The sequence below is a fragment of the Cololabis saira genome, chromosome 15 (assembly GCF_033807715.1).
Source record: "Cololabis saira isolate AMF1-May2022 chromosome 15, fColSai1.1, whole genome shotgun sequence".
Taxonomy (NCBI): domain Eukaryota; kingdom Metazoa; phylum Chordata; class Actinopteri; order Beloniformes; family Belonidae; genus Cololabis; species Cololabis saira.
The window spans coordinates 4,548,144-4,574,478 of NC_084601.1; the positions used below are offsets into that span (position 1 = coordinate 4,548,144).

Genomic DNA, 26,335 nt, shown 5'->3' on the forward strand with positions numbered 1-26,335 from the left:
TGGAAATCATGTAAATAAAATGAATGATGACCTGATTTCAGTTTGCATCAATGTCTGTGTGCTTCTGTCTCACCTTCACATGCTTTTGTCTGCTCAGATAGCAGACGTATTTGGGACCTCTGGGAACTTATGGCATAGTTTTAGCACTTGCAAGTGTTATCTAGGTCAAGTGTGCCCGGAGGTCGTGAGCTGGGCCTAATTTGAGGTATCACAAAGGAATTTTTGTCACTTTTTTAGTTCAGTCAATCCCCAGATCTCTTTTATGAAGGTCTGTCTGAGACCTTTTCTGAGACAGGACTGTCTCAGAAAATTAGAATATTGTGATAAAGTTCTTTATTTTCTGTAATGCAATTAAAAAAACTAAAATGTCCTACATTCTGGATTCATTACAAATCAACTGAAATATTGCAAGCCTTTTATTATTTTAATATTGCTGATTATGGCTTACAGTTTAAGATTAAGATTCCCAGAATATTCTAATTTTTTGAGATAGGATATTTGAGTTTTCTTAAGCAGTAAGCCATGATCGGCAATATTAAAATAATAAAAGGCTTGCAATATTTCAGTTGATTTGTAATGAATCCAGAATGCATGACATTTTTGCATTACAGAAAATAAAGGACTTTATCACAATATTCTAATTTTCTGAGACAGTCCTGTACTTATTTGGTCCCTTGATCCATCTCTCATTTCCTCTTCCATTATTGCTTTCATTCATGTCTCTATGAACACTGCATCTCTGTGACGATTCGTTTCATCATTGTTGATTTGTGACACACTGCAATGAAGCTATACAAACTTACCACATATAAGGCAAAACTGAACATGCGCCAGGGACAGTGGCATGTACTTCTCATTTAACCAGTACTGGAGTTCAGGGGGGATGAGGGGGGATGAGGGGGGTGGCATCCCCCCCTGAAATAAAAACGGTCCAAATCATCCCCCCTGTAAAACTGCCATCCCTCCTTTCCATCCCTTATGTCATTTCATCAATGAATGTGGTTTTACTGCTATTTCAACATTTAGAGTCATCACCAGAAAAATAACACCAGAAAAATAACTTATTTGACAATTTTCACCTGTTTCAAGTAAATTTTCACTTGAAATAAGTAGAAAAATCTGCCAGTGGAACAAGATTTATCTTCTTATTACAAGCAAAAAATTCTTGTTCCACTGGCAGATTTTTCTACTTATTTCAAGTGAAAATCTACTTGAAAAAGGTGAAAATTGTTGTTTTGTCCAGTGATGAGTCTTGTTTTAAGTGAAATGAGATTTTTTTACTAAAATGAGACATTTTAACTAGAAATAAGACAAATATTCTTGTTAAGATTTATAGTTTTTGCAGTGATCCATGTTACTTATCCTGTGAAGGACAGAGTCATATTGATAAGTTCAGAAAAGTGTTTTTTATTGTTGTGTTTTGATGTATTTGATGTAAGCCCAGTGGATATTTAAAGCTTACAGAAGGCTGCATTTAACTGCTGCTATGTCATTCCTGCAGTATTTCTGCAGGTGTTTTGGTCACTGCTATTATTTGTAATATATTATATTATTTGTAATCAGCACAAATTAACTGTCCCCATATGATAAAATCCACCATCCCCCCTGATTTTTCTTTTACAACTCGAGTACTGTATTTAACTCTGAGCAGTATAACACTGATACATTTCTTTCACCTACCTTTAACGATACTTTTTCAGCACCACTTCTGAACACATGGGGGCAGAATTCACTAAAAGGTTAATGTGTCATTTCCTGCTGCAAAACACACTCAACTAACTTGACCTTCAGTGTGATAAAGTGGTTTCATAAGACATGTCTCCACTTGCATAGTATTGTTAGTGCATAGCTGACCACCATGCCCCCGTGTGGTCAGAAGTGGTACTGCTACAAAAGAGTTTTTGCTTTTGATTGCAAACTTTTGATTTATGTACTTTATACATTCCCTGCGAAACTTCTGCTCCAAATTAATCCTTGTTAAAGTGGTGGATAACATAAGTTAGTATGTGTGGTGTTCATAGTACATAGAATGCCATAGTAAGCGGTTATATTATGGAAACTGCAAAGACTGGCTTCTGCTGTAGTGGCACACAGCATTATGGGATCCAGTATGGAAGGTTCACTGGTCAGTTCCACACTGGAATTATTATATGGACATCAGTTATTAATAAATGTATTCTTTGCCTATTACAGATGTGTTATTTTGCATACTGCTTTCTACATTGATACAGTTGCACTGTGGTGTACGGTATCAACGGTTGTCATGTGATCGGCTTCCAGTTGTGCTGCATAATGTTTATCTAAAATACAGGACTGTCTCAGAAAATTAGAATATTGTGATTTTTTGTAATGCAATTACAAAAATGTCATACATTCTGGATTCATTACAAATCAACTGAAATATTGCAAGCCTTTTATTATTTTAATATTGCTGATCATGACTTACAGCTTAAGAAAACTCAAATATCCTATCTCAAAAAATTAGAACATTATGGGAATCTTAATCTTAAACTGTAAACCATAATCAGCAATATTAAAATATTAAAAGGCTTGCAATATTTCAGTTGATTTGTAATGAATCCAGAATGTATGACATTTTTTTTTTTTTAAATTGCATTACAGAAAATAAAAAACTTTATCACAATATTCTAATTTTCTGAGACAGCCCTGCTTTCAAAAATTCAAAATGCTGCAGCAGGACTTCTAACAGGAACTTCTTGAACAGCTCACATTAGTTTCATCTTCGCTTTGTTGTATACAAGTAGAGTTTAAAATAGAGTCCAGAGTTTTACACTACGCGCTTTTAAAAGTTGGGGAGACTCTTCCTTTCAGGCTTTAGCACCCAGACTGTGCAACGCCCTGCCCATGATTGTTTTAAGAAACAGCTGAAGATGCTTTTATTTATACAGACTATTAGCTGACTGGGTTACCTAGATTTTATCTTATCTTTTTGTATTTATCACTTTTCTTATATACGTTACCATCAGCGTTGCTGCCCTTTGTGATTTTTTTTTTTTTTTTTTATCTGTAAAAATGCTATTTAAAGTTTAATTACCTCCACACCAGGGAAAGGGGGAAAAAACAAAAACAAAAATCAACATTAATTTATTTCAGTTTACATTACAGGACTGTCTCAGAAAATTTGAATATTGTGATAAAGTTCTTTATTTTCTGTAATGCAATTTAAAAAAAAAAGTCATACATTCTGGATTCATTACAAATCAACTGAAATATTGCAAGCCTTTTATTATTTTAATATTGCTGATTATGGCTTACAGTTTAGGATTAAGATTCCCAGGAATATTCTAATTTTTTGAGATAGGATATTTGAGTTTTCTTAAACTGTAAGCCATGATCAGCAATATTAAAATAATAAAAGGCTTGCAATATTTCAGTTGATTTGTAATGAATCCAGAATGTATGACATTTTTGTTTTTGTAATTGTATTACAGAAAATCACAATATTCTAATTTTCGGAGACAGTCCTGTAGTTTCAACCCCAATTTACAACAAAAAATTATTAAAAAAAAAACCAGAGTACATCAGTCACAGTTTATTTCCCCTTTAAATAATAGTTAAAAGAAGAAAAAAAAACATAATTGTGTCAAATAGTATTCATACTTTGATCACACAACATAAGCAGGGAAAAAAATTAAAGTTAAACAAAAGAAATAAGCTGGTGTGCTGTATTTGCAACCTGCTGCTCTTCCACATGATGGTGACAGTTAAGAAGGTAAAAATATTTAAAAGCCCGTAAGACAATGTCCTTCTCGACGACGCTCCGTTCTTGAAGCGGTAATTTCACCGCTTCCTTTCTTCTTTAAGTGTTCACTATGCAACATATATTCAAACAACTCATGTTCAACTACAGTAAGGCTTACACACATATAGAAAAAGGCATTTTTAGTTGTAAATGCTCCAAAGTGGTCTATTTTGTATGTGCAACAAACTCTCCACAAACTGTAAAATCTCAAGCGTTTCAACTCTGATGAGTCAAAACAAACATTTGACTCATTTAATCCCATAAGGCATGATTTCCTTCTGCAGAGTGGTGTGTATTGCTTTATTTCCTGCATCTATGCTGGTGAAGTTATTAAAAGCATGCTGGTTCAACTACCTGGGGGTTCCTAAGGCTCTGCAAAAGACTATTATTACACCTCCAGAGTGTTTAATTTGATACCACATTTTCTGATTTTTTTTTAAAGCTTTTTTTTTTTTTTTCCCCACCCAATTCAGATTTTTAACCAATAATCCTCTTTTTGTCAATTTTTTGTTTAGTGAAACCCTGAAATGGTCGAGGGCCAAGACGTGATTGGATAAAGACTTGTTGAGAGATCCCATTTTCACGTGGGAACTTGTGAAATCAATATCACTACATTGATTATGGCCCACGATGCCTTTGATAAACCGTCACAAATGTGTCAACTCTGCAATGTGCTCGACATATTTAGGGCAAAATTGAAAAACATTAATTTAAAAATAAAAAAATACATTACAATAAAATGCAGTTCATAAGAACACCACCATTGAACTGTGACCACATAAAACTCTGGAAATAAGTGTTTTCAATAAAAGTAATTGAGGAAAAAAAAAAAAAGCAAAACAGCAACTGTATTGGATTGGAAGCAGAGACGCTGTAGTTATGGTTTTTTCATAGGCTGTGGAGTGAAACATACTCCAACCTACAAATAGGAAGTGATTTTTTTCTGGTATCATTGCTCTTCACAACAAGAAGAGAAACCAATTGAATTCTATTTAAGTGATCTGTACTCATTTTTGCAGCATGCCAAAGGAAGTGGCTCACTGCAAACCAAAGTACGACCATCAACAATCCACCTGTGAAAGACGGCTCCAGCAAACTCACACGGGAGGGAACTGTGATTCTGGATTGTCACATTAAGGCAAAAATAGAGTTATGCTTAAAAGGGGATTGACCCATGTCCCTTTTCTGTCTCAGAAGTTGTCACAATTTATCGATTTATATATATTATGTCCCCTTTCAAGATGTCAGATGCCACCGCTCACTAATGCACTGTTTCTAAGGCAAAACATCTGCAGCTTTCAGCAAAAGACTATTGAGGAAACGCCGATACAGCAAATCAGGAGATGGTCATTTACAAGAAAACTTGGAACTAAATGCATAAAATGGGTTTTTAATAGCACATTTTGCTATGTCCCTGTAGCACCCTATAATGTAATAATTTCCTATAATGTAATCATTTCCTGAAAATGTAATAACACCTAAAAATGTAATAAAATTTGCACTTAACTCAATCGAAAATGTAATAAAACCCAATAATGTAATAACTTCACCAATAATGTAATAAAATATCCTGACTGATATTGTAATAACATTTTAACCGATGATGTAATACCATATTATGTTAGTGGGAATTTATTAAATGTTCAGGTGAGTCTTTTTTTTTCTTCCAAAACTGATATAGTAATATATTTGTTCATTTTCAGTCCAGAGTTCTACATTTTGTGTTTTAAGAATCTAAGAATGTTATATACGCTGGATTTGAAAAACCAGAATGAATATTGGGTTAAATTGTAGACTTTGAGTACCATGTAGTAAATTCCCAATAACGTAATAAGGTATTACATTATCGGTAAAAATGTTATTACAATATCCATCAGGATATTTTATTACATTATTGGTGAAGTTATTACATTATTGGGTTTTATTACATTTTCGATTGAGTTAAGTGCAAATTTTATTACATTTTCAGGCGTTATTACCATTTCAGGAAATTATTACATTATAGGAAATTATTACATTATGGGAAATTATTACATTATAGGGTGCTACAGTCCCTAACCACCCAACCCTCCTGAATTCACCAACACCTTAACAACACGGGCACGTTCTCTTGACACCATCTCCTTCATGAAACCCAGTGTTTTTCCTCCTCATTTCTGCATCTGGCCCTGGTGTTCGTCTCAGCATCGTGATTACGCTGCATGGGGGGAAAACTTTCTGGACTTCAGTCCAAATTATCGGCACACTAAGATTAAGACATACTGCAGGAACTTCCAGAGAGCTCCGTCTTCTTTTGGTCAACTTTTGGCAAAAGGTTTGTTGTAGCTTCGTTTGAGAGGTTTTATTTACTCGTACAGCTTTGTCTTTGTGCAGCAGCACCACCTCATTAATCTCAGCCAGCACCGTAAAGAGATGGATGACTTCTAACAGAACAACCTGAAAACATCAATTATTCATGAAGGAATAAAAAATGTAGGGATGGTTAAAACAAATTTGAGTCTGTGTTGGGATTTTTCAGTCTGTGTGGACAGCAGCGAGTTCTAGTTTCCAGCGTTCACACGATGTACTGGTACACGTCGGCCTTGCCGTGGTCCGGCGTGGCAAACGGGCTCAGCCAGGCTATAGAGAACGGGTGGCCGAACACCACCTTCATGTTCATCCATTTAGACCTCTTGCCCCATCTTCTCTCCTCCTTCTTAAGCTGCTCGATACCCTGCAAGAACAGAAAGAGATGATTTAGAAAGAGTACCGTATTTTCTGGACTATAAGCTGCACCTGCATACAAGTCGCATCCGCTCTATTTTACAGTTTAAGATTAGGATTCCCAGAATATTCTAATTTTTTGAGATAGGATATTTGACTTTTCTTAAACTGTAAGCCATGATCAGCAATATTAAAATAATAAAAGGCTTGCAATATTTCAGTTGATTTGTAATGAATCCAGAATGTATGACATTTTTGTTTTTGTAATTGCATTACAGAAAATCACAATATTCTAATTTTCTGAGACAGTCCTGTATGTACATGTATGGATGTGTGTGTATATATGTATGTACATGTGTGGATATGTGTGTATATATGTATGTACAGGTATGGATATGTGTGTAGGTACGTCATAAGTAGATAGGTATGCATGTAAATGTGCATATGCTTTTTGTTGTTGTTAGTTATTATTCATTTGTGTTTATTTCATACAAGGAAAATGTATCAAACATGTCAGACAAAAGACATTTTGAAATGTAAGAAGGGGGGGCATTCATTCATTCATTCACAAGCCGAGGCTTCAGCCCTGACCCTTTGGTCGTGACCTAAGTATTCATTCTTGGTGGTGACCAATACATTCATACATTCAAAAGTACAGCTAACATCAGCGATGCGCGCCGCATCAAAGCTTACAGTGAACATTTGCATGAGCTGCAAAAACTGCTTTAAATATGATGTCCAAGCAGGAACATTAATCATGTTCTGCATTCTGTTCTCCCTTTCACGGGTCTTAATTGGGTTTAGGTGAGTCAGTCACTCACTCACTCATACACACACTGCACCAACGGAGTTGATAACGCGAGGCCCCATTAGACTGAAATATATGATCTTTTAGTGAATACTGTGACACAGTGAGTCATCCTCGTGGGCGGCTTTAAGTGGATTACCGACTCCTACTTCCATCTGCACTCTGATTTAGAGGAAGAAGAAGAAGAAAAAACGCCAACAGACCTGATTTCAGAACCATTATCCTTCATCAACTCCATTTCAGTTTGGGAACTCATAGCAGAAACTGAAAGAGCCTCTTTTGGAAACTGCTTGCAGATCACTTAAGTCTGGTATCTCTCAAACACACACACTTTCCTTATTTTGCTGAGTGTATTTGTTGACTATCGTCATCTTGTGTCTTTGAGCTACCTAGCAGCTTCATCTCCAGCATCCTTCTACCGAATATATATCTCTCCTCTTCACTAGGCCTGCAACTAACGACTGTTTTAATAGTCGACTAGTCACCGACTATTGAAACAATTAGTCGACTAATCGGATAATTAGTCATTTTTTTTTCATTTAGTATGAGGTTGTTTTAATTATGTGGCGAATGATAATAAACACAAGAAAGATGGTACTAGAGCCCTTATATAGCGGGACTGTTTTCTTCATCCTGCTCCCGCAAAACTCAGAGAATTCATTTCCGAACGGCGCACGATAATAGAGATGCATTGATTTGGTGTCTTCTCCTGTCCCGCAAGAGAAAAATCCATACAAATCTATCTGATTTAATGTTAACATGATCATTGTGGAGCTTGATGGATAATTGACAGTTCATAGGCACCTGACTGAAAGTTAGATGCAAATCCATCACTCTATTTTTATTTTGTCATTTCAAAACAAAAAAACGGATGGCCGCGAAATACACGGACCAATATCTTACAAAGGCCAGTCCATTTCGTTCCACACTCCGACGTGCTTTCTCTTCAAATGCATTACTGACGTGCTCCCGTGAAAAACAAGGTTGGCTTTGCAAACCTTGCAAGTAATCTTTTGATTCGCTGTATCGAGGCTAAAATGCTCCCGAACTTTGGAAGTTTTATTACGCGCAGCTGCTCTACAGGACGCCGTCATTTTTGTTTTACCCGCTTACGCTCGGCAGAGATTGTATTAAAGTGAGACGCCTCACTCCGTTGGAAAAAACACGTCTGGCGACAATTGATGGAATTCATTGTTGACAAATTTGATTCCATTTTTGTCGACAACATCGACGAATCGTTGCAGCCCTACGCTTCACGTGTCCAAACCATCTCAGTCTACCCTCTCTTACTTCATCTCAAGAACGTCCAACCTTGACTGCTCCTCTGACGTGCTTGTTCATCCCTGTCCGTCACAAAGAAACATCTTCAACTCTGCCGTCTCCAGCTTTGCTTCCTGTCTCTTGGTCAGAGCAACCGTTTCCTAAACACGTCTTTCTATTAACCCTTGTGCTGTCTTCGGGTAAAGGAAGGAGGAAGGAAGGAAGGAAGGAAGGAAGGAAGGAAGGAAGGAAGAAAAGGGAAGAAAGAAGGGAGGAAAGAAGGAAGGAAGGAAGGAAGGGAGGAAAGAAGGAAGGAAAGAAGGAAGGGAGAAAAGAAGGAATGAAGGGAGGAAAGAAGGAAGGGAGAAAAGAAGGGAGGAAAGAAGGAAAGAAGGGAGGAAAGAAGGAAAGAATATACAAGGAGAGTAAAGAAGGAAGGAAAGGAGAAAAGAGGAAGGGAGAAGGAAGGAAAGAGCCGGAGGAAAGAAGGAACAGGAGAATTGGGTCATTTTGACCCAAAGACAGTACCAGGGTTAACTATATTGAGTGTATTTAACATTTTAAATAAAAGTGGACAGGACCATGGGCAGTGCTGTTTATGTCCTGCAGCCTCAAAGAGGCAGAGCCTACGGTACAAAACACAACCGCAGCATTTCATGCAATATTTGAATTTGCCATCTTTTGTCAAATGTCAGCAGCTGCAATACTTGTGACATAAAAGCAGCTGGCATTTGAACAATGCTCACATCCAAACTACTGACACTCACCGTTTCATCAGTGCAGATTGAGTGAACCTGAGTCCCGAACATGACTGCAGTGAAGATCAGAAACAGCAGCGCCTCGAAGCAGAGGAGGATGAGGAGGATGACGGTTGCTGGGGGAGAGAAGTTGCTGCATTCTGCAGGAAGAGAAAAATGTTCCAAATTTAAAATGAGTTCTAGTGATGCACCGAAATGAAAATTTGTGGCCGAAACCGAAAATAATAATAAACACTTGATCGATTACCGACTAATACTGAACAATGGTTCTTTGCAGTTTTTCATTTATTTTGCCAATTTTTTCACCATTGCATAAATCAAATAAATGTGCAGTGAAATACCCGCCAGTCACAATTTGTCTTTGTATTTTTTCTCAATTTTTTTTTTCATTTTCTCCCGTTCAAATCCAATTAATCGGGTCGTGATGGGGCTGATCTCCGCAATTTGAAGCCCTGTATAATAATTGTAAAAATCTGGGTTATTTTCTTGGAGGATCTCGTCATATCAGACAGTGAGGGTTCTCCACCGTATCTGTAGTAGGGCTGGGGATCGATTCAAATGTCAAGAATCGATTCAATTCCGATCCTTAATATTCAGAATCGATTATCATGATCTGATTCGATATTGATTTGGCTTTGTGTTATTTAAAATGTTTTTTGAGCTGTTGCCTGAATTATATGACTGTAAAATAACTAGTGAAATAATAATTTCACAATAATTATTGTGAAATAACTAAGAAATAAATAACTCAAACAGGCCTTTCAATATCCATTTAAAGTGCAAAAAAAGAAAGAAATTGCAACAGTTCATGCAGTAAACAAATCATTTTAGCTTATCTAATTTATTCTGTCACCACGCACACATATTGCCATGAAGCACCTGCCATTTTTCAGAAGTGTCATGACAAACTGTGTGTCTGACTACTGGACAAGTTCACATGGCGAAAATGATGAGAGGAGAGGAAAAGGAAAAAAAAATAAAAAAATAAAAAAATCGATCTTTAGACATAAGAATCGATTTTTAGGAATTAATATGAGAATCGATTTAGAATTGGAAAATCGATTTTTTCAACACAGGCCTAATCTGTAGTACAGGACCTTTTATCTGCTGTGCATCCCGTCACCGTCTCCATCACCAAGCGGTTTCCCAAATCCAACTCAGCCTGGATCATTTCTCGTGTCCTCTGCTTTTTCCCACATCAAAGTAACAATCTGACATGCTGACATTTAACACCGCTCCCTCACTCCACGCTGTTCGCTGTTTGATTGCGTCATCACACGTCGTTATTAATTGTTTGTTTTTTCCCCACTTATTCCACCGAACGTGTTTTTTTTTTTTTGCTATTTTCGGCCAAACAATTTCTGTTACCGAACATTCGGTGCATCACTAATAAGTTCAAATGTGTAGCAGCATAAACAGTGGAGCACTTTACTGATGGATGCCTCGTGCTCATTAGTGATTAACTTTATCAAAAGTTAGAATAAAACATTCTTTAAAAAGATGTCAGTTTAAAAAAACACTTTTATTGTGATTAGCGCCTTTAAAACTTAGATTAATACTCACACAGATAAAAAGTGATAAGTTACTAAACACTGAGGTAATGTGTCAAATTTGTCATCCATAGACAATCAAAATGTGTTAACTGGTGGTTTCCAAACATATTAGTATGTTACAAAAAAACTAATGTAGCCACTGGGATGTCATTTATGGTTTGTGGATTGTTCTGCAGCCTCAAGATTAATTTTTTCATATCTTCATTTTTCTAAATTAGAACATAAGCAGTGGGGAAAACGATGAGAAACCACAGAGCAACTTTGTACATTTCTTGACAGAGATCATAGACGAGTATTTGGATCTTTTAGAGACCCAAAACTCAGCTCATCTTAACCCTTGTGCTGTCTCCGGGTCAAGGAAGAAGGGAGGAAAGAAGGAAGGAAGGAAGGAAGAAAAGGAAGGGAGAAAGGAAGGAAGGAAGGGAGGGAGAAAAGAAGGAAGGAAGGAAGGAAGGAAGGGAGGGACAAAGGAAGGAAGGGAGGGACAAAGGAAGGAAGGGAGGGACAAAGGAAGGAAGGGAGAAAGGAAGGAAGGAAGGGAGAAAGGAAGGAAGGAAGGGAGAAAGGAAGGAAGGAAGGAAGGAAGGGAGGGAGAAGGAGAGATCAGGAGGAAAGAAGGAACAGGAGAATGAGGTGATTTTGACCCAAAGACAGTACCAGGGTTAAAAGCATCTGATGGGACACACATCAATATCTCTGACGTAGAGCATACAGAGTCATCCTGTGATCTGAAAACTAGACACAAGTTCCCATCACACACATACTCGTAGAGCTGCCTTGTTCTATTGAGAAGAGTCAATGAGTCTATCAATGAGACGCAAGGCAATAAAAAACATTTAAAAAAAATAGTGAAAAGTTGCATCAATTATTTTTCAACCAAAGACAAATACAGAGTAAACTGCGTGGAGGTTTAAATCCCCTTCACATTATCTCCATGTTTCACACCCAGAGGCTACAGTCCTCTTTTTCACACTTATTTCCATTTGATCTGCTTTGTAACAGACAGTAATACTTACTTGACCAGTCTTCTTCAAAGCAGAACAGAAAATGGAAGGCTGCCATGAGCAAAGCATGGAAGGATATTAGTGCAATGTACATCTGAAAACAAAGCAGCACAGATTCAATGTCAACAAAATACTAACTTACTCATTATCAACATAACATACAAGGGCACAAGTCAGACCCAAATAATTCACCGCTTGTATGACGTTAAGTAGATACACTTTGTTAGACATAGTTTCATTCTAATCCTCATCCTCGTTTCTGCTCCAGGACTCACCGTAAAGAGCACAAAGTATTTCTGGTTGTTCTCTCCGACGCAGTTGTTCACCCAGGGACAGTGGTGGTCCATCTTTTTGATGCAGCGTTTACATACACTGTTGGGAATAGATTAAGTGACAAACAGTGAGGCAGCTTTGCATTGCAGAACCTTGGAAATAGACAGGGTTCATACACATTTTAAGCAAGTTTCCATGACTATACATGACCTCTAAAACATCAATGTATGAAATATAGGAATAAAACCATGTAAAAAGTCTCCACAGTGGAGATCTAATGACAATTATGGTTTAATACAAAATAAACATTTGTTTAAACCAGGGGTAGACAACCCAAAATGTTTTAGAGCCATATTGGACCAAAAACGCAAAAAAATATGTCTGGAGCCGCAAAAAAATGAAAAGTCTTGTATCAGCCTTTTCATTATGTACTTCGAGAAAAAAGTCAAAATGTTGAGAAAAAAGTCAACATTTGGAGAAAAAAGTTGAAATGTCAAGGTTAATGTTGAAGTACAATCTTGAGGAAAAAAGTCGAAATGTCGAGAAAAAAGTCAAAATGTTGAGAAAAAAAGTCAAAATTAAAAAGGAAAAGAAAAAAGAAAAGAGAAAAAAAAGGAAAAAAGAAGAAAAAAGGAGAAAAAAATTAAAAAAAGGTCAAACATTTTTGAAAAAGCTCCAGGAGCCACTAGGGCGGCGCTAAAGAGCTGCATGCGGCTCTGGGGCCGCGGGTTGCTGATCCCTGGTTTAAACTAACTGATATACCAGCACTATGTTGTAGTATATGTTGACTATATGTCAACAGAACTGAGAGACTGTATGAGGCTGCAGATGAGTAACAACTATTAATTTATCTTATGGCAAAGCAGAAAGACACACCCATGTGCTTTGGTTACACAATGTCAGTTATGAAAAGCTCCCACTGTGTTGGTATACTGTCATTAGAGAAAAGTGTTATTCTGGTGCATCTATTATATGCACCATATACAACAATGTCTCATTCATTTCATTCAAATATCTACTCATTTTTGGCTTTGATCACTCGCACTCTTTGCAATTCAATTACTCTTGAGGTGTTTTTGCACTTTTCACGCTTTGAGACCCCAGAGAAACAGGCGAGCAGCAGCAGAGGTAATTACCACCATGAAGCTGCAGAGTCTGCAGAGAACTGCAGCCCAGGTAGTCTCACACAGGGGGGAGCAGGGACAGGAGTGCAGGAACAAACAGGAGTTCCCAGAAGGAAGGGCACGGCAGACTGGAGTAACTTAAGCAGTCTGCCGTTTGTTTCTGTACCTGCAGTGGTGAGCTCTGTCGGGCTTGATGCTGCAGCACTTGGGACACTTGTACACCACCTGCCCCGGTTTGAGCTGCAGACTTTCAATGAATTCTTTGGTTGCGTTCCCTTTAGGGACGGCTCCCTGGAAGCCAGGTGGAGAAAAGAGACGGGGAATTTGTTTAGATTCATAAAACAGATACAAACATGCAGCTATGTGCCGTTTCTAAAGCTGCAAACACAAAAAGCTTTAGGTTGAATGTTTGCAGGCAGTCATGGAAAATGTTATTTTACAAATGATGAAACACTATATATATCAGTAGAGATCTGTGAATGTGCACAGAGAGACATACATACTTTATTTTTTGGCACAAAAACCCTTACCAAGTATCATCTAGTTCCATTATAGAGAAATAATTCAAACCAAGATACATTTTAACTGTATTACTTTTTTTAACCCTTGTACTGTCTTTGGGTCAAAATTACCTAATTCTACTGTTCCTTCTTTCCTCCTGCTCTCTCCTTCCTTCTCCCTTCCTCTTTTCTCCCTTCCTTCCTTCCTTCCTTCCTTCCTTCTTTTCTTTCATCCTTCTTTCCTCCCTTATTTCCTTCTTTTCTTTTTTCCCTTCCCTCCTTCCTTCTTTCTTTCCTCCCTTCCTTCTTCCCTTCCTTCTTTTCTCCCTTCCTCCCTTTCCTTCTTTTCTCCCTCCCTTCCTTCCTTCCTTCCTTCTATCCATCCTTCTTTCCTTCTTTTTTCCCTTCCTTCCTTATTTCCTTCCTTCCTTCTTTTTTTCCCTTCCTCCTTCCTTGACCCAAAGACAGCACAAGGGTTAAACCTTACACTTATCAGCTGGATGGATGGATGGATGAATGGATGAATGAATGAATGCCACAGGGGAACAAACATCCTGGTCAGGAACCTACCGGGTCTGTGTTAAAGGACCTACCGGGTCTGTGTGAGAGGACCTACCGGGTCTGTGTTAAAGGACCTACCGGGTCTGTGTTAAAGGACCTACCGGGTCTGTGTTAAAGGACCTACCGGGTCTGTGTTAAAGGACCTACCGGGTCTGTGTTAAAGGACCTACCGGGTCTGTGTTAAAGGACCTACCGGGTCTGTGTTAAAGGACCTACCGGGTCTGTGTTAAAGGACCTACCGGGTCTGTGTTAAAGGACCTACCGGGTCTGTGTTAAAGGACCTACCGGGTCTGTGTTAAAGGACCTACCGGGTCTGTGTTAAAGGACCTACCGGGTCTGTGTGAGAGGACCTACCGGGTCTGTGTTAAAGGACCTACCGGGTCTGTGTTAAAGGACCTACGGGTCTGTGTTAAAGGACCTACCGGGTCTGTGTTAAAGGACCTACCGGGTCTGTGTTAAAGGACCTACCGGGTCTGTGTTAAAGGACCTACCGGGTCTGTGTTAAAGGACCTACCGGGTCTGTGTTAAAGGACCTACCGGGTCTGTGTTAAAGGACCTACCGGGTCTGTGTTAAAGGACCTACGGGTCTGTGTTAAAGGACCTACGGGTCTGTGTTAAAGGACCTACGGGTCTGTGTTAAAGGACCTACCGGGTCTGTGTTAAAGGACCTACGGGTCTGTGTTAAAGGACCTACCGGGTCTGTGTTAAAGGACCTACGGGTCTGTGTGAGAGGACCTACCGGGTCTGTGTGAGAGGACCTACCGGGTCTGTGTTAAAGGACCTACCGGGTCTGTGTTAAAGGACCTACCGGGTCTGTGTTAAAGGACCTACCGGGTCTGTGTTAAAGGACCTACCGGGTCTGTGTTAAAGGACCTACCGGGTCTGTGTTAAAGGACCTACCGGGTCTGTGTGAGAGGACCTACCGGGTCTGTGTGAGAGGACCTACCGGGTCTGTGTGAGAGGACCTACCGGGTCTGTGTGAGAGGACCTACCGGGTCTGTGTGAGAGGACCTACCGGGTCTGTGTGAGAGGACCTACCGGGTCTGTGTTAGAGGACCTACCGGGTCTGTGTTAAAGGACCTACCGGGTCTGTGTGAGAGGACCTACCGGGTCTGTGTGAGAGGACCTACCGGGTCTGTGTGAGAGGACCTACCGGGTCTGTGTGAGAGGACCTACCGGGTCTGTGTTAAAGGACCTACCGGGTCTGTGTGAGAGGACCTACCGGGTCTGTGTGAGAGGACCTACCGGGTCTGTGTGAGAGGACCTACCGGGTCTGTGTGAGAGGACCTACCGGGTCTGTGTTAGAGGACCTACCGGGTCTGTGTTAGAGGACCTACCGGGTCTGTGTTAAAGGACCTACCGGGTCTGTGTTAAAGGACCTACCGGGTCTGTGTTAAAGGACCTACCGGGTCTGTGTTAAAGGACCTACCGGGTCTGTGTGAGAGGACCTACCGGGTCTGTGTGAGAGGACCTACCGGGTCAGTGTGAGAGGACCTACCGGGTCTGTGTGAGAGGACCTACCGGGTCTGTGTTAGAGGACCTACCGGGTCTGTGTTAAAGGACCTACCGGGTCTGTGATGAAAGGACCTACCGGGTCTGTGTTAAAGGACCTACCGGGTCTGTGATGAAAGGACCTACCGGGTCTGTGTTAAAGGACCTACCGGGTCTGTGTGAGAGGACCTACCGGGTCTGTGTGAGAGGACCTACCGGGTCTGTGTTAAAGGACCTACCGGGTCTGTGATGAAAGGACCTACCGGGTCTGTGATGAAAGGACCTACGGGTCTGTGTGAGAGGACCTACCGGGTCTGTGTGAGAGGACCTACCGGGTCTGTGTGAGAGGACCTACCGGGTCTGTGTGAGAGGACCTACCGGGTCTGTGTGAGAGGACCTACCGGGTCTGTGTTAAAGGACCTACCGGGTCTGTGTTAAAGGACCTACCGGGTCTGTGATAAAGGACCTACCAGGTCTGTGATAAAGGACCTACCGGGTCTGTGTTAAAGGACCTACCGGGTCTGTGTTAAAGGACCTACCGGGTCTGTGTTAAAGGACCTACCGGGTCTGTGTTAAAGGACCTACCGGGTCTGTGTGAGAGGACCTACCGGGTCTGTGTTAAAGGACCTACCGGGTCTGTGTTAAAGGACCTACCGGGTCTGTGATAAAGGACCTACCAGGTCTGTGATAAAGGACCTACCGGGTCTGTGTTAAAGGACCTACCGGGTCTGTGTTAAAGGACCTACCGGGTCTGTGTGAGAGGACCTACCGGGTCTGTGTGAGAGGACCTACCGGGTCTGTGTGAGAGGACCTACCGGGTCTGTGTGAGAGGACCTACCGGGTCTGTGTGAGAGGACCTACCGGGTCTGTGTTAAAGGACCTACCGGGTCTGTGTTAAAGGACCTACCGGGTCTGTGTTAAAGGACCTACCGGGTCTGTGTTAAAGGACCTACCGGGTCTGTGATAAAGGACCTACCGGGTCTGTGTTAGAGGACCTACCGGGTCTGTGTTAGAGGACCTACCGGGTCTGTGTGAGAGGACCTACCGGGTCTGTGTGAGAGGACCTACCGGGTCTGTGTGAGAGGACCTACCGGGTCTGTGTGAGAGGACCTACCGGGTCTGTGTGAGAGGACCTACCGGGTCTGTGTGAGAGGACCTACCGGGTCTGTGTTAAAGGACCTACCGGGTCTGTGTGAGAGGACCTACCGGGTCTGTGTGAGAGGACCTACCGGGTCTGTGTGAGAGGACCTACCGGGTCTGTGTGAGAGGACCTACCGGGTCTGTGTGAGAGGACCTACCGGGTCTGTGTTAAAGGACCTACCGGGTCTGTGTGAGAGGACCTACCGGGTCTGTGTGAGAGGACCTACCGGGTCTGTGTGAGAGGACCTACCGGGTCTGTGTGAGAGGACCTACCGGGTCTGTGTGAGAGGACCTACCGGGTCTGTGTGAGAGGACCTACCGGGTCTGTGTGAGAGGACCTACCGGGTCTGTGTGAGAGGACCTACCGGGTCTGTGTGAGAGGACCTACCGGGTCTGTGTGAGAGGACCTACCGGGTCTGTGTGAGAGGACCTACCGGGTCTGTGTGAGAGGACCTACCGGGTCTGTGTTAAAGGACCTACCGGGTCTGTGTTAAAGGACCTACCGGGTCTGTGTGAGAGGACCTACCGGGTCTGTGTTAAAGGACCTACCGGGTCTGTGATAAAGGACCTACCGGGTCTGTGTTAAAGGACCTACCGGGTCTGTGATAAAGGACCTACCGGGTCTGTGTTAGAGGACCTACCGGGTCTGTGTGAGAGGACCTACCGGGTCTGTGTGAGAGGACCTACCGGGTCTGTGTGAGAGGACCTACCGGGTCTGTGTTAGAGGACCTACCGGGTCTGTGTGAGAGGACCTACCGGGTCTGTGTGAGAGGACCTACCGGGTCTGTGTGAGAGGACCTACCGGGTCTGTGTTAAAGGACCTACCGGGTCTGTGTGAGAGGACCTACCGGGTCTGTGTGAGAGGACCTACCGGGTCTGTGTGAGAGGACCTACCGGGTCTGTGTGAGAGGACCTACCGGGTCTGTGTGAGAGGACCTACCGGGTCTGTGTTAAAGGACCTACCGGGTCTGTGTGAGAGGACCTACCGGGTCTGTGTGAGAGGACCTACCGGGTCTGTGTGAGAGGACCTACCGGGTCTGTGTGAGAGGACCTACCGGGTCTGTGTGAGAGGACCTACCGGGTCTGTGTGAGAGGACCTACCGGGTCTGTGTGAGAGGACCTACCGGGTCTGTGTTAAAGGACCTACCGGGTCTGTGTGAGAGGACCTACCGGGTCTGTGTGAGAGGACCTACCGGGTCTGTGTGAGAGGACCTACCGGGTCTGTGTTAAAGGACCTACCGGGTCTGTGCACATGGCCTTGGCGTGGGAGGCCAGGGCGAGGAAGGCCAGGCCGTTGAAGATCACGCCGTTGAAGAGGCTGTAGACCACGTTCTTGACGGGGAACAGCATGACAAACACCACCACAAACTCTGCGTAGAGGACCAGGAACCAGGTGATGATGCCGCATACGATGCCGCAGCTGTCGCGGATGAACCACATGGTGCCGGCGCCGCTGCGGGGCGGGGGGGGGACGCAGTGCTCGGGCCGCAGGTAGCCGGCGTGCCGCTCGATGTCCCGGGTGCGGTGGGCCGGGCTCTTCATCCTAGAGCAGCCCGGGCTCCAACCACATACTGCAGGACAGAGGAAAGGATAGATAATTAGCTGCTTGTTTGAACTTGTTATTTTTTTTTATCTAAAAGCCTTACTTGTATTGTGCCATCGTGTATGCACAACATTTATGAGCAGGAACTACGTTGTCATGGATGATAAATAAATACAGAAGCATTGAATACATTAAAAGGGAAAATTTCAAAATCACTTGCAATCCTGTATAAATCCAGAAATGTACTGAATTCCAAGGCTTTGCATTTGATCTACCACTCATTTATTGTTCCCTATTTATCTTACTGTGTGGAATTGTGGGGATCCACCTTTAAAACCACCTTAAATTCAATAATAAAACAAGCCATACGTATCATCAATAAGGCTGATTACTTTGCTCACACGGTGCCACTTTTTCTAAATTCTCATGTTATGAAAATTTATGATTATTTTTATTAAAAAATCATGCAAATTATGTTCAGAGCAAAATCAAAAATGCTCCCCGACTCAATACAGAGGTTTTTTCAATTCAGGAGACTCGTTATAATCTTAGAGGTGTCTGCAATTTTACTGTACAAAAAGCTAAAAAAGGTATGAAAAGGAGACGTGTCTCCATTACTGGAGTTAAATTCTGGAATGATGCAAACATACATTAAAAACATGTCATTCTCTTTTGGTTTTTAAGAAAATAGTTTGTAAAGATATTTTTGAAGCTTATAAGTGCAATTGTTTATCTTAATGTCTCTTTGCTTTTCTATTCTCTTTTTGGTTTTCTGGAGGTCGGTAGCCAAAAAAAGAAAGTTGGTAATAAAGGATAGGCTTTTATAAGCAGTTTGCTTCAGCCTATGCCTTTTCGGTCATTGTAAAACACATGATTATTGGTTTTGTCTGAAATGTTAATGCAAGTTTTTTGGTGTCGTTTTGTGTTGTCATGACTGAATAAACTTCATTCATTCATTCATTCATTCATTCATTCATTCATTCATTCATTCATTCATTCATTCATTCATTCATTCATTCATTCATGCTTTAGGGACAGAGTGACTCAACAAATAAGGTCAACATGAAAACATAACAGCAGGAAGAAAACACCACTCTGGTCTGATGCAACGAGAGCAGACAATGCAACTTCCTCCCACAGCGAAAAGAGGAGGCAGCCGTTGGATTTAGACGCCGTAATTCCCCATCTGGCCTCAAAAATGAAAAATAAAAAAATACTTCAAGCATAAAGTCTACGCAAACAGCCTGAAGTGCACTGGCCTCACGTGTTGCATCCAGCGCCGTCTGGAGACTCGGTTCATGAATAAGCAATCTAGGCATGTGTGTTTTCAAAATGAAAATCAAAATATGACTTCTAAAAGGGTTAAAATATCAGGAAACCCAAAATAGGTCTCAGGCTAATGTGCAGATCACAGAGGCTGCAATAAAAGCATTTAACTCTCCAAGGATGACTGGACCTCTGCACTCTTCTCTTAAATAAAATCTAAGCCTCAAGTTAGAGGAATCAAAGAGCAACTGATGTATTACCCTTAACTGAGAAACACTCTAATCTCCCCATTCCGTCCACATTTATTAAGGCTTGACCAATCATCTTGGTTAAGCACATCTATCCAAGGGCAAGAATTCAATTATAGGCAATAAAATTGATCAGTCATTTCTGGATTAAACTCAAACATCTTACGGTCCATTACAGATCCAGTTCAGGGACCTCATTTATAAAACTTGCGTGTGCACAAAACAGGGCTTGAAAGATGCACACAACACCTTCTACGCAAAGGTTGGGATTTATAAAAATACACTTAACGGGAAAATGTGCTTATTTTGATGTTTTCAAATTGAATATTCTTCTTTATATAGTTAAAAACGTATTTCTGTGAGGTAGGGGATGTGATGAAGTTGGTAATGTCACTGGTGATGATTCACACGATTGGGGGGACCAAAACTAAATCCTGAAATGAGATGGAAACCCTCAACAAAAGGCCTGCAGTGAAACTGACTGCACAAGTTGAGTTTGTTAACTCCTCTGAATGAGTCTTATAGTCAGTACTCGAGTTGTAAAAAAAAAAAATCAGGGGGGGATGGTGGATTTTAATCATATGGGGACAGATAATTTGTGCTGATTACAAATAATATAATATATTACAAATAATAGCAGTGACCAAAACACCTGCAGAAATACTGCAGGAATGACATAGCAGCAGTTAAATGCAGCCTTCTGTAAGCTTTAAATATCCACTGGGCTTACATCAAATACATCAAAACACAACAATAAAAAACACTTTTCTGAACTTATCAATACGACTCTGTCCTTCACAGGATAAGTAAAATGGATCACTGCAAAAACTCACAATCTTAACAAGAATATTTGTCTTATTTCTAGTTAAAATGTCTCATTTTAGTAAAAAAAATCTCATTACACTTAAAACAAGATTCATCACTGGAAAAAACAACAATTTTCACCTGTTTCAAGTAGATTTTCACTTAAAATAAGTAGAGAAATCTGCCAGTGGAACAAGATTTTTTTGCTTGAAATAAGATAAATCTTGTCAGATTTTTCTACTTATTTCAAGTGAAAATTTACTTGAAACTAGGGCTGTGTGATTAATCAATTTTAAATCTAAATCGGATTTATTAATCAAGACGATGTTAAAAAAAAGGAAAATGGGAAAATGGATTTTCCTTTTTTGCAGCTGGCTGCATTACAGACAGAGCTCTTCTAGTCATGGCCTAGTTTGCCTTTGTTTGGTCAAGAAAATTGTAAATGTTGTCACTTTACTAAACTCAAGGAGGATTTACAGTATCTTTCAATTGCACTTCATTCCCAATAGGGAAATTTGTTTGCTATTTTTCTTTAGAAATAAAGATAAAATATTTGAAACAATTTATTCCATTGTCTTTTGTAGTTTTACCAAAAAAATCGAAATCGAAAATCGGGTTTTCAGAGAAAAAAAATCTGGATTTTATTTTTGTCCAAAATCACCCAGCCCTACTTGAAACAGGTGAAAATTGTCAAATGAGTTATTTTTCTGGTGATGGCTCTAAATGTTGAAATAGCAGTAAAACTACATTCATTGATGAAATGACATAAGGGATGGAAAGGAGGGATGGCAGTTTTACAGGGGGGATGATTTGGACCATTTTTATTTCAGGGGGGGATGATTTGGACCGTTTTTATTTCAGGGGGGGATGTCATCCCCCCTCATCCCCCTCAACTCCAGTACTGCTTATAGTCCTCAGTGAAAAGCTGCATTGACAATGACAACTGGCTTCAAAACGGCAGCAGAAACTCACCACACTTGTCAAGCCAACGCCAGTCTGGAGCTAAATCTGCGTGTTAGACGCAAACTGTGAAAATACCAGATTTATCCTGCAGCATTGAGCTCACTCAAAGTGTATGCAACACATTCAGACACTCAATAATTCATGGAAATGTTTGATACCCTGCTACTAGAGCGAACAGTGATGGCACAGTGTGATGATGACAGCGACTGAGCTGGCAAACCACATTAACTTTCTACAGGGCTAAACAAGTTAACTACTTTGATGTGGTTCTGCTTTGACAACCCAAAGCAAATGTTTGTAGATTACAACCTGAACCTGTCGGTCAAGATCTGCAGATCACTCAGCACATTCCTGTTTCACTAGAAACGCCCGATATGTTTTATTTAATCACATACATGGTTCCAACATAAGACCTGCCCAGTTCAGCAAAACTAGGAGATTAAGAGCTTAACAAAAACCAAACTTTAAAAACACTACTGATGGATGAGGTCAATAAAGATCCAGGCAACCCAAAATAACTTCTCCAGTCAGGAAAAACCTCATTTGATGACACTTTTCAGTATAAAAATGCACTGTTACTGTGTTCATAGTTGCAAAAGAGACTGACAAGTCTTTTGCAACTCATACATAATCACATTATCAGGAGGTTAAACCAGCTACCGCTAAACTTGGCATAGATTGTATTTATCAGCGTATGAGTAAATATAAAATCTCTCTGTCCGGGCAGAGACTATCAAAGGGAAATTCTGAAGTGAACACAACCCTGGATCTGGTATAAGACGGTAAAGAGTGGACATTTTCTATCAAAACAGCATGGATTCATGTGGTTTTGGTCTTTAATGCGGGTTTCCAGTTCTTGCTTTGTAAAAATTGACTGAGGATTGTTTAAACTCCAGAATTTTGTCTGTAAGCCAAAATTTGAGACCCAATCACATTGCTTTATGTATGAATCATTATAAATGTAACTACTGATTATTATCTTACTTAAAAGGGGACCTATTATGAAAAACAGCTTTTTTTTCTTGCTTTAACGTACAGGACTGTCTCAGAATATTAGAATATTATGATAAAGTTCTTTATTTTCTGTAATGCAATTAAAAAAACAAAAATGTCATACATTCTGGATTCATTACAACTGAAATATTGCAAGCCTCTTAATATTTTAATATTGCTGATTATGGCTTACAGTTTAAGATTAAGATTCCCAGAATATTGTAATTTTTTGAGATAGGATATTTGAGTTTTCCTCAGAGCACAAACCTTTAATCGCTTGTTTTTTGTCCAAATGACAAACCAAACACTCTCCATTTACACTGCCAAGATAAATAAAAAGAGTAAAACCTCTTATTTGACAACATATGAGGCATTGGGGGTTTTCATATTTTCCAGGATACTTTCCCTTTTAATTGATTTATCATTGGAATTACTGATTATTCAGCCAATCAGCTCATCTGGATCTGCATCTTAGGTGTGTTAAGCCATGTTTCCACTGACCAGTAACGGTTCCGTTTGGAATGGGAAGCCCTTGACCTGGTTTTACATTTTCTCTGCCAGGTGCAACAGCATGAACTCACGTCCCTCATATTGTAATTCCCATCAAAACAGAGGAAACTTCAAAGAACAATGTGATTGGGTTAAGAAAGGACAAAAGTAGAGGGCATTCATTGGATCGTGTTATTTCTTCCTGTCATGTGGCTGATTCATCGCTGAAAAAGATTAAGCTTCATTTTAAAAGCTTGCTATGTTGAGTTGGGTATTTATTAAATTGGTGATTTGATTAGATTTTTTAAGGATGAAGGAAACATGTAGACTGCACCTTTATTTTTAATTTATTTTTTTTATTTCTTGAGGAATTTTTGTTATCCCCATGGAGGCAATTTGTTTTACTGTCAGTCTTTTCTCTTACTTCTTGCTTTCATTTCATTACTTTAATTAATCTTTTTGAGGGTAGGCAAATAATAAGCTTTGCTTCAGCCTACACCTTTTTCGGTCTAGATGTTATTTGTATATTTGAAACTTTTTTGTAATGTTTTCTTTGAACAGTGTATTCATTTTCTTGTTGTCATTTTTATTCTTTTTTTTGTGATTTCATGACCGAAATAAACTAAACAAAAAAAAAGGTTTGTAAATAGAGCCTATAGTTTTCTTTTTTTACTAAGTCACATTAAAGTGACAACTCTCTGTTGTCAGCATAATCCTTACTTTAAATATAACATACATATACAGTACACACACACACACACACACACACACACACACACACACACACACACACACACACACACACACACACACACACACACACACACACACACACACACACACACACACACACACACACACACACACACACACACACACACACACACAACCTCTAAACACTTCACTTATTTATTTTTATACCTTTCTTTAAGTTATTGCTTTGTGTGTTCCTTGTTCTTTCAAGTTGAATTATTTGTCATGTTATCATTTATGTACATTGTGAGTAAGAAAAAAAGTAATTCCTTGTGTGAGATTGATCTGACCAATCAACAGATGACTGGGTGTGGCTGCAACGGAAAGGTGCCGGAAAAAAAAACTTTTATGATAGAAACAAATATTTGTGTAAAGAGGCCATTAGTACGGTGGCAGACAAGGGCCAAACGCACTGCAACGGCCTAATGCGTCTCAGTTAAGGAAAACGGCTTCAAATACAGAAACGATTCAAATTCACAAACTCAAAACGAGATACAAAAAGAGGAACGTGGTGCAAATGAAAAAACGCGCTGCAAAAAACAAAGACAAAGGCAGCATCATCAAACGCTCTGCAAATAGAGAAACGATGCAAAGCACAAAACCATATAAAACAAGAAACCATCTTCAAAAGAAGAGTTTGTGAATTTGAATCGTTTCTGTACTTGAAGCTGTTTTCCTTAACTGAGAAGCATTAGGCCGTTGCAGTGCATTTGGCCCTTGTCGGCCACCGTACATTAGACCCCCATTACTGCTAGGGGTGCAAATAACAAGTTTCATCCCAATACAATATTACATTGGTTAACTGGATGAGGGATCAGTGTTTGTCTGGTTCAGGATGTAACTAATGTTGAGATTTTCAGTTAATCTATAATACAAGGTGTACAAATTCCCAAAGTCTAATGTTAGATCTTAAAAAGTCTCGTCCAGCCAGCAACAAGTAGCCACGGACAATAACAACAAGATCCTACCCGCTTTTTTTTTTGCACTGTTTTTCTTTCTTTCCCATACTGCACTACTTTTTATTTTCATTCCAATGTATATACTGTTTATTGTTTGTAATTACAGGACTGTCTCAGAAAATTAGAATATTGTGATAAAGTTCTTTATTTTCTCTAATGCAATTAAAAAAAACTGAAATGTCATACATTCTGGATTCATTACAAATCAACTGAAATATTGCAAGCCTTTTATTTATTTAATATTGCTGATTATGGCTTACAGTTTAAGATTAAGATTCCCAGAATATTTTGAGATAGGATATTTGAGTTTTCTTAAGCTGTAAACCATGATTAGCAATATTAAAATAATAAAAGGCTTGCAATATTTCAGTTGATTTGTAATGAATCCAGAATGTATGACATTTTTGCATTACAGAAAATAAAGGACTTTATCACAATTTTCTAATTTTCTGAGACAGTATTTTTACCCTTCCCCTGCATCTGTGTGTTGTGTGTACTGCTGCTGCACAAAGTGAATTTCCTCATTGAGGGAGAAATAAAGGACTATCTAATTTAATCTAATCTAAAGAAATCAAATCTAAAAATTAAAACTCAACAGAAAGCCACCATTTTTACATTTCAATTTTAAAAATTACATTTAGTCTGAAAAACAGAGTCAGAGAAAGTGTTTTTTGTATTTAAGTTAAACAAATGTGTCTGTTCTTGATTCACTTTTACAAACTCAAATTCCTGCTGCAGCAGCAGGAGGATGTGGAAAGCCTGATTTATGGTTCCGCGTTAAATCGACGGCGTACCCTACGGCGTAGAGTACGCGGCGACGCGCAACCTAAGCCGTAGGCTCTGCGTCGGTGTAACGCGGAACCAAAAATCAGCCTGAAGTCCAGCAGCTGGGAGAGCTTGAAACTGACTACAGATAAACCTATAAATACACAAGTCACATTTCCAAAGTAAAACATATACCGTGTATAAACCCACCTCTCACTTTTGGCTTTGTCTTGGGGATTTCTTGAGCTTTTTTCCGCGTAGTTTGGAGCCTTTAGGGAACTAGAGCGATCTCACTTAGCTCAGTCCCGGCTAACGACACTCATGTCCGGGCAGCTGCTGGAGCAGCTCCCCGGCTCCTGGCCTCCGCTTCTAAACAGGTGTTAATAAGTCAGCTTCAATGCTAAATGGCACCAGAGTCTTAATGCAGGCCAGTGTTTGGATGTTTCCTCCTCGGGTGCCTTAATAAAGCTCAATGATCGCAGCTAAATGATCCACATCCAACCAGGAAGTCCCGCACGCCTCCTGTTCCTGGCGTGGGGGAGTGTGCCCGCAGCTGAGACTGCCAGGCACACGCCGGTCCTCTCCATGGACGGTAACATTATTGAACAAGACAC

The 26,335-nt window shown here is 40.3% G+C and overlaps 1 protein-coding gene across 2 annotated transcripts; it reads right to left on the minus strand.

The window, feature by feature from the left end:
• Positions 1 to 5,350: 5,350 nt before the first annotated feature.
• Positions 5,351 to 26,282, minus strand: zdhhc3b (zinc finger DHHC-type palmitoyltransferase 3b). 2 transcript variants are annotated; one of them, XM_061742170.1, is made up of 7 exons: positions 25,939 to 26,282; positions 18,178 to 18,509; positions 13,413 to 13,537; positions 12,125 to 12,221; positions 11,862 to 11,943; positions 9,302 to 9,432; positions 5,351 to 6,476 (listed from the first exon to the last, which is right to left on the minus strand). In XM_061742170.1, exons 2-7 carry the CDS (start codon positions 18,478 to 18,480, stop codon positions 6,318 to 6,320), a joined length of 897 nt encoding a protein of 298 aa, XP_061598154.1. In that variant the 5' UTR covers positions 18,481 to 18,509; positions 25,939 to 26,282; the 3' UTR covers positions 5,351 to 6,317. The 2 variants fall into 2 exon arrangements, with proteins under 2 accessions (XP_061598154.1, XP_061598153.1); XM_061742169.1 differs by having other exon boundaries at positions 5,721 to 6,476; positions 25,932 to 26,281.
• Between the last annotated feature and the right edge of the window lie 53 nt (positions 26,283 to 26,335).